The sequence below is a fragment of the Saccostrea cucullata genome, unplaced genomic scaffold (genome assembly GCF_032062105.1).
Source record: "Saccostrea cucullata isolate Sc308-1 unplaced genomic scaffold, CSIRO_AGI_Scuc_v1 ctg359, whole genome shotgun sequence".
NCBI lineage: Eukaryota > Metazoa > Mollusca > Bivalvia > Ostreida > Ostreidae > Saccostrea > Saccostrea cuccullata.
Window position 1 is genome coordinate 670,221 of NW_026935991.1, and position 9,419 is coordinate 679,639.

The following is a 9,419-nucleotide window of genomic DNA, read 5'->3' on the forward strand; positions in this document are numbered from 1 at the left end:
AGAAAAGAGTAAATCAATTATGACGTTTAAGACTTCAACTCATGAACAATTACGTGACGTCACAAATGTAAAAACTGTTAATTTCGGGTGAAAAGATTTCAACCCTAGTGAACATAGAAAAATGTCAATTGGAAGGAAGATTTTTTGTTTCGGTGGAGTGGATGCTCTTTTGGCCAGTGTTACCACTTATAAACTTGCGGATTACATCTCCTGGTAAACATCTGCTTGTCTAAAGTTTAATTTTAAGAATGAAGAATTTCGTAAAACAAATTTGAAAATAATAATAGATCTTTTCAAAACGTACAATGTCTAAATGTTTTATTTCTTAGATCTTATGTAAGGGATATTAATGTTTTAAAACTAATAGTTGATTTTCCATTTTAGTCGTGAACCCGATCCATCGTTCCTGGAGACAATTCTTCAAACTCTCGGTTTGCAAAAAGTCCCCGAACCTGTCTGTCCAACGTCCTATGAGGTCATACTGGTATGGTTTCTGTATTTTATTCCGATATGATAATTTAATGACATTTTCTACACCAGTGCAAAATTTTTTTGGACATTGAAATTTTTTTCATATAAAAGTGTTAATATTGAGCTTATTTAATTAATTTTAACTATATGGTACGTGTCATTTACCCCAATGAACAAGATGTGTTTGTGAAACACTATGCGCCCGACGGCAACAAAGATCGGAAAAAGCTATTTGTAGCATTAAGGTCACAGTCAAGGTCACAAGGTCATTGACCTTGGTGTCATTTGGAAGAACCTGGTAAGTGGAGTTTGCATACCAAATACGAAGCCTCTATCTCTCATGGTTCAAAAGTTATGGCGAAGGTTAAAGTTTGCAGAAAAAAGCTATTTTAAGCATATAGGCCACAGACAAGGTCATTGACCTTGGTGTCATTTGAAAGAGCTTAATTAGTGGAGTATGCAAACCAAATATGAAGTCTCTATCTTTCATGGTTCAAAAGTTATGGTGAAGGTTAAAGTTCGGGACAAACAAACAGACAGACAGACAGGACAAAAACAATATACGCCCTGGATCTATCGATCCGGGCGCATAAAAATATTGAAACACAACAATATAATAAGTGAATAGCAATCACTTTTATAATTATTTCATTCAACTTATTTCGGACTTTTAAAATTTTAAGAATGCTTGAATTGATTACAAATTTAGTAATATAGATATAGTTTTCGATCGCCTGATATTGGAGGTCGACTTGGTGATTTTTCCTCCCTTTGTCTAACCAAGTTTATGAGAATATAGCAGAAATCTTTGTTGGAAAATCTTTATTAATTTTTTAATAAAGGAGGCTTTTAAAAAGTTATATACCTCAGAAAAATAATAATTTCTAAATAAATGCAAAATAGCAAATTATTTATATAAAAATTTAAAATTGGTTGAACAATGAAAGCATTTGGACCCCCAATATGGTGGCCAACGGGAAATAAATCTTGCTAAATTCTGGCCTATCGAAAACTATCTATACTTGTACAATAAAATTATTTTCTATTTTTATAGTATTGCGATTTAAGGGCATATCACATTAACTGCTGAAAAATACCAATGAGTCAGGACTCTTTATGGTGTCAGTGTAGAGAGATTTCTTAAAGCTTATATCTTTTTTTCAGTGCACATGTCACCGAAACCGTATTTCACCTATTCTTATACTTATTGCCGAGAATTTATATATTGAAAGAAAGAAATTTTATACAGAAAACTTACAAAAATATAATTTTTTACCATTTCTGTGGTAGAACTTTATACCATATACTATTTAACATGAATTTTCTAAATCGTGGCTTTGTTTCAGGTTGTTGTCGGGTGGATTCTCCTGCAGATAATTGTTGTACTTTTCTACAGAAAGAAGAGTGTTGTGAAGGTAAGTTTTTATCAAAACATTTAAGGATATTATGCGTGTATGCTGAATTTTTGTAACTCTATAAAATGTTAAAGGGAATAGTTATACATGTATATAACGACATGAAACTTCACATTAATTATGGAGCACTATTTGGCTAAAACTTTCATTTTTCATTCTCTGCAATTTCTATAGTTAGTTACAAATTCATTTATTTCCTTGATATCTAAAGTGTTACCATCGCTCTTAACAGAAATTTAAGAATTGTCTTTGTAACTTACTTAAAGTATCAATTTATTTATTGCAGGACACAATGATTCAGAGTGTACAAAATTTATTATCCAATACAAGTGATATATCCGTTGCATCGCCAATTGATGTCATTGGTGCCGCTGAAAATGTCAGGGCCAGTGTTTCAGAGGGAATAATTTTCTTCAAAGAAGTTGCATCTGTAGACATTGGCAATGTGGAAAAGAATGCGATCGAAAAGTCAAGTGTTTCAGAGGGTACATTTTTCTTCAATGAAATTGAATCTGTAGACATTGGCAGTGTGGAAAAGAATGCAATCGAAAGCGTTTCAGAGGGAAGGATTTTCTTCAATGAAATTGAACCTGAAGGCATTGACAGTGTGGAGAAGAATGCAACCGAAAGAACAAGTGTTACAGAGGGAACAATTTTCTCGAATGAAATTGAATCTGTAGGCATTGGTAATGTAGAGGAGAAAGTGATTAAAGATCTCTCCTCTTCGTCTGATGACACGGCAGGGTACGCCTCAGATGCTTGCAACACTGATACTGATTCGGAAGTTGAATCTTTATGGTTAGAATCGGAGAGAGAAACTTCAGCTGCATTAGTTAGCAACATCATCACTAAGCATGATTTAGAAGAATCATCAGAGAAAGATTTAAACTTCATCCAAGAAAAACATAATCCAACTGAGTGGATTCAGACTGCAAACACAATCGTGGAAGAAATAAAAGATGAAGTATTGAATCCATCAGTTGCATTAGAGCAAAACGCCAATGTCTCGAGACGAGACCTAGATGAAAATTTCGAGGATAATGTTGATGATGTGGAGTATGCTTCAGATTTCGCCGAAGAAACCACGGAGTCCGATGACGAGGTCCTATGGATTCCAACGAAGACTAATGCAGATGAGGATAGTCTTAATCGAAATGATAGGCCTGAATGGAGTCAAAATTATTTGCATTGTTTGGATGTCGTATCTGTCAAAGAACACAGGGATACCTTAACGGAGAGCGGGGAGGAAGGAGCCATACGACCCGAAACTTTCAGCGTACTGCAAAAATTAGAGGAAACGAGTCACCATCTGTCTTCTCAAAATACTACACAGAACAAACTGTCAGCTTTACACATGGAGGAGAAAGAATATGGACCTCAAAGTTTTCATGGAATGAGAAGTGAATCTGATTTTGGATATACATCCGATCTATCTGAGGATGAAATGGTTCAGGCGTCAGGAGGCAGTGGAAGTGAAACTGATCCAGAGCTGGAAGCTATTTGGCTGTCTTCTCTTGAAGTTGACGCTAACACACGTTCATCCTCAACACCCAAGACAAATGTGAATGTATACAGACCCTCGATTCATGAAGATTTTTTCGAGTCAAAAGGATATGGAATAGAAAACAAGGATACTAATTATGGAGATGAGTTACAGCTATCATCAACATCCTCTGAGAGTGGATCGAAATACTCTGAATCCTCCTCTTTCGGTGTCAATTCCAACATGAAAGAATCTTGGCGGCGAAATTTTACAGAGGATATCGATCCTGATGATGAATACTTAGTGCTATATGAAAAATCGGATGATTCCGAAGATGAAACTGACGTATTGAAGCGAGAACAAAGACTTCCAACATTAGCTGATGATTTTGAAGATCACTCAAGTGCAGCAGGTGAGAGCTCTTCTCAAACTGATCCAAATATAGATCTGTTTAAGAAAGTTCCAAAATGTGTCGAATGTGGAAGTTACTTTGCTACATGGAGAATAAGAAATTGTGCAGCTTGTCGCAAACCTCCTAAGCATCCTAATATATGCTCAAATAAGAAGAAGAAACTTCGTTGTAAATAAGATATTTGGAATTCACAATTTTAAGATTCAACAAATTTGCCAAGACCAAAGCGTCGCAAACTGATTAAATATCAGTACATGAATTTTTATACATGTACAGTGTAATTAAAATGAATTATATGCATGAGATCAAATCCTTGCTCTCCAATAAAAGATTTTGCCTTTCGTTGAAGATTCAATAAACACGTTTATATTTTAAAAAATTGTGGTGTGCTTTTATACTTACACAATTTTGCACAGAAGTTTGTCAGATTAATATTATAGTGTGTATTGCCTGTTAAGCTATCCGTTAATATGGTCTGTTCAATTCTTACCTCATCTGTTGATGGTGTCACCTTTATTTGCAGATCACAAGTTCATCAACCTTTATGTTGGAAAATATGAAAATATAAATCTCCAATAGAAAAAGTTATACCCTCTTCCAATGGAAGTAATTAAGAAATGGAGATAGGTAAAAAAAACATTTCAAGAAACTCGGGCAAAAATAAATGAAATTTGGATTGTGTAGATTCAAGTTTGTTTAAATCATGACCTCGGAGTAGGGTAGGGTAACTAAGAATGCATAGGGGGAATGTTGAAAATCTTCTTAACAGCAAATCATGATTTGTCATATCAAGCTAGACCTCTTGGTTTAGGGTGCGACCACTACCGACGATCGAAATTTTTACAAAGGAAAATCTTGAAAATCATATCATATACAGTAAAATCACATTTGTATGAAATCATCCTCAAGTGGTGTAGACTAAATCGTTAATAGTTCTACAAACAAATCATTAGTGATCACCGTGCCTAACCCCACATATGGGGGCGCGGAATGGTGCCACCCGGGGTGAGGAATTCGAAGCGGAATTTTCAATGCTCGTTGACCTGATTAGCTTTTCTACAGTGATTGAGATGAAAATAATCCTCAATTCACTTACGGCGGAACACAGTGATATCCCAGCTTACTGTTACTCGTTTCCCAGCTCGGGATTCGTCCTAGAAATACATGAACACTTCCGCAATATCTGGCAAGAGCATGCGGGAACGCAAATTTGACCGTTTCTTTGTGAAAATTGGTGCCTTATATATCACTCAGCTTCATTTGATTTATGTGAGGGGCTTCTAGATATGATTTTGCTCCAGACACTCTAATGTTTCGGAGAATTCCATCTCAAATAAAGGTGACAGACTTCAATTTAAGTGTGTGGCACTCGGGGGTGAAGATTTTAGTGGAGGCTGGGGGAAGGAATAATTTTTAGTCAATGTATATCAATCGTATTGCTCTGTTTTAATTCATAGGCGTAGTCACAGGGGGGGGGGGGGCAGCGGGGGCACTAGCCCCCCCCACTTCCAGATCGGGGGGGGGGGGGGCAAGAGTATGTCTGTGCCCCCCCCCCCCCCCCCCCCACTTTTTAATGAAGAACAAAATCACAGCTATTTTGAAATAATATTAAACCTCATTTAATGGCATTTTTCTTATGTTCAACAAATGAGTAAGCATTTCTCTATAAGTAATAGTTGTATAATATAGTACTGTAGTGTAATATAGTAATTAAATCGTAAAGACCGCCCCCCCCCCCCACTTTTTTCCCCAACATTACCTTTACTATAGGAAATGTTCATTGAAGGGATAGTTGCCCCCCCCCCCCCCTCCACTTTTTGACCATAGTATAGTGATATCGAAAAATTGTGGGGGGAAAAAATTGGAATTGAAAGTAACGTGCCTTTGAAAAAGTTGGCCACTAACCCCCCACCCACCCCCACCCCCACGAAATAGGATTTTCGAGTTTGGGGAACTTTCAATCTTGTTGTTTTCTCCCCCACCCCCACCCCCATGAAATAGGATTTTCGAGTTTGGGGAACTTTCAATCTGGTTTTTTTTTTTTTTGCTTGTCAAAGAATTTCTGGAGTTGAGCCCCCCGCCCCACTTTTAAGTTTGTGACTACGCCTCTGTAATTGCTAAGATCCTGGTATATAAATTAAAATTGGAACTGTCTTTTATGTTCAGCTTAACATAGATCTGTTGTTTAAGAAATTAGATAAATATTATAAAGTGTAATTAGAATTAAGTTTCTCATTTTTTTTTCAGATGTATTTTTCATGTAGACGTTGAAAATATGCGCGGTTTCCCTGTGAAATCTGTTGAAAGACTTACTCAACAAAATCAAAGTTAAACAAACATAAAATGTGTCATTAATCATCTTATTGATTTTTGTGGTAAAACCTCTGCTTCAGCAGGCGCGTAGCAACAGGGGGGCCGAGGGGGGGGGGGGGTAAAAACGATGCTACGTGCGACCTTTTTTAAAGGGGGGCAAGAAAAAATTTACTTACCTGAAAAAGTTGACAAGCAAAAAAGAAGGGAGGGATTTTGAAGAAATTCTAATTTCGATGTTTGGGGGGGGGGGGGGGTGGCCAATTTTTTTTTTTGGCATAATAATACAATGCTACATTTCCTTGATATCACTATACTCTGGTAAGAAGTGGGGGGTCCAACCAATCTTTCAATGGACATTTTCAGTATGATGTGAAAAAAGGGGGGTCCAGCCCTCAAGTGCCTGTGGTGATACTCAATGTTTTATTGCTAGGGGGTTCGAACCCCACGAATACCATGTACAATAACAGGTCTGGAATAATTTTTTTTTTCGAGAAAATTTTTCTCAGAAAGGTTTTGTTTATCTTAATTTCAATAATGAAAAATTTACTCTAAATTCTTTTCAAAAATTGAATATGATTTTTATATATCTGAAGCTATGGGTATTCTGAACGCCTTGTTAGCTCCTCTTCTTTCAATAGTCAGTATATTTAATTAACTTCACTGCATGAACACGCGTATATAAAATTATAAATCAATTCCATATACATGGAACATATGGAGATATGAACAGTATTCAAGATCAAAAGTTCATAAAACAATACAAAACAGGAGCAGAGCAAACACAGACATGCTAAACATCAGAGGTGGGATCAGGTACCATGGAGGAGTGAGCAAAACCTGCCGACCGGTCACACCCGCCGTATGCCCCTTGTCATGAAGTGGAAAATCCCTCGTCAATTCAGTGTATAAACTAGTGCTAATTGTAACGGGGACCGTTACAGATGTTCCCCAAACGCTCCCCAAATCCCTTTTTGTGCCTAATTCCTGTAAGACATTTTACAAAATATGATCAGTATCGAAGGATTTCATCAAAGAATTATAAAAGGTATAATGATATCAACTATATGTCATTTAACGCATTGTACGCGCACGCACGTGCATGTACATGCAAGATGATCATAGCATGTTGTCTAAACAATAAGCATATCTATATATCGTGAGAATAAATAAAAAAATCTTTACAATATACATTTTAATGTCTTTTAAAAATATTGGCCCTTTTGCGTATTTCGCGCGCGCACTTGCATGAAAGAATGTTCGTGCATTCAATTTTGATAGTACCATTACGTAGGAATCCATGATACCTATTCATATTCTAAATTTTATCCCGTTTCGTTGAAAACTAAGAAAGTTATAGACAATTAAAATATCAGCCAATCAGATTGCAGCACACGTGCATGCGCATGCTTTTCATGATAATTCTTATATACCATGCTGTAGATCTTTATAATGTATAACCATGTTCAAAATTTCAAAGGATTTCGTCGAAAAACAAGAAAGATACTGAGACTTTAGTTTCAGCCAATCAGGGCGAAGCGCACGTGCATGCGCGTGAGATCTTACTATTTTTGCCATGTCATTTAGTCTATGCTTCTGATATATCCTTATATTATAACTTTCAAAACATTTCATAAAAAAATTAAATAGTTACGTTTATATCAATTATATTGGACATTTCTAGTGTTGCACGTGAGCGCTCTTGCAAGCACACGTGCATGCACATTCTTTCATGACAATTCCTTTATACCAGGCTTTAGATCTCCCTAATGTATGACTATATTCAAAATTTCAAATGATTTTATCAAAAAACAAGAAAGATATCGAGACTTTAGTTTCAGCCAATCAGAGCGAAGCGCACGTGCATGCGCGTGAGATCTTGCAATTTTGACCATGTCATCTTGTCTATGCTACTAATATATCCTTATATTATGAGTTTCAAAACATTTTATCTAAAATTAAAAAAGTTACGGCAATATTCATTATATTGGTCATTTCACGCGTTGCACGTGTACGCTCTTGCAAGCACGTGCGCGCAAAATGACCTTTGTTCCGCAAATCTACATAACATGCCTACTGACCCTAAAAAGGTTTCACCTTAGTCAGATGTGTAGTTTACAAGATCATTCGCGGAAAAGATTTTCCCAGGAAGAAGAAAAATAATAATAACTAGATGAGATCTCGTTGCGAGCAACGAGTAGGTCTTCCGTTGAATTTCTCGATAAGATGAGATGTGATTTTGACTGAGATATTCGTGAAAAGAGAATGACATAAAGTCTTCCTTTATTTCTTTTTAAGTTTCTGATTTTTATCACAATATTCTGAACATCATTTGTTCAGTATGGCTTATAAAAATACCCCCTCTTTTCGAGATATAAAGCATGAAAGATGTAGCATTTTGCAGCCACTTATTACGTAACTTATGATCAAAACTTTATAATGTATTGTTGCAAATCATTAAGATGAATATCTTTGCTTCTCATAATGGATACTTATAAAAAAAAAACATCGATCATGAAAGAGTTGAAGATGAAATACTTTTGACCCCTCTAAGCCCCTAATTTAAGAAGTCAGCCCCTTTTTCTTCAGATCAAATGAAAGGTCTTGTGATTTTGAAGATTTTTTGTTCAGGACTTATTCAGAATCTTCTATTTGTTGTGGAGATATGTTAAATAAAAATATTTTTAAGGGTCACTCCTACAAGTCCTCAATGGGGCCGTTTTACACAAATTCAAAGTATACATATTGCTTAGAACATTATTCTTGCCATCTTTTTTTCAATATTGCTTATCAAAATATTTCCGCTTTTTGAGATATAAAGCATTAAAGATTTTACATTCTGGCCCCTTCTGACCCCATAATTACATAACATATCAAAATTTTATCATATATTGTTGCCAATCCTTAAAGATAAATACTTTTGCTTCAGTAATGTTTAACAGAATATTGATCATTAGAGAGTTATAGATAAAAGACTTTTGGCCCCTCTGAGCCCCTAATTTGAGGGGTCAGGCAAATTTTCTTGATATCAAACGAAAGGTCTTGTGATTTCAAAGACTTTTTGTTCTACAACTATTCAGAGATTTCTTTTCGTTTAGGAGATGTGCTTTATAAAAATATTTAGGGGCCACCCCTACAAGTCCTTAATGGGTCCATTTTACAAAAATTCATAGTTTGCATATTGTTTAGACCATAATTCTGACCATCTTTTGTTCAATATTGCTTATCAAATTTTTCCCCCTTTTCGAGATATGAAGCGTCAAAGAATTAGCATTCTGGCCCCTTGTGACCCCTAATTACGTAACATATGACCAAAATATTGTAATAT

General features: G+C 35.8%; 1 protein-coding gene across 1 annotated transcript; it reads left to right on the plus strand.

The window, feature by feature from the left end:
- The first annotated feature begins 121 nt into the window (after nt 1-121).
- On the plus strand, nt 122-3,992 carry LOC134244454 (uncharacterized). Its single transcript, XM_062726715.1, has 4 exons — nt 122-213; nt 385-484; nt 1,818-1,886; nt 2,173-3,992. Exons 1-4 carry the CDS (start codon nt 122-124, stop codon nt 3,955-3,957), a joined length of 2,046 nt encoding a protein of 681 aa, XP_062582699.1. The 3' UTR covers nt 3,958-3,992.
- The last annotated feature ends 5,427 nt before the right edge of the window (nt 3,993-9,419 follow it).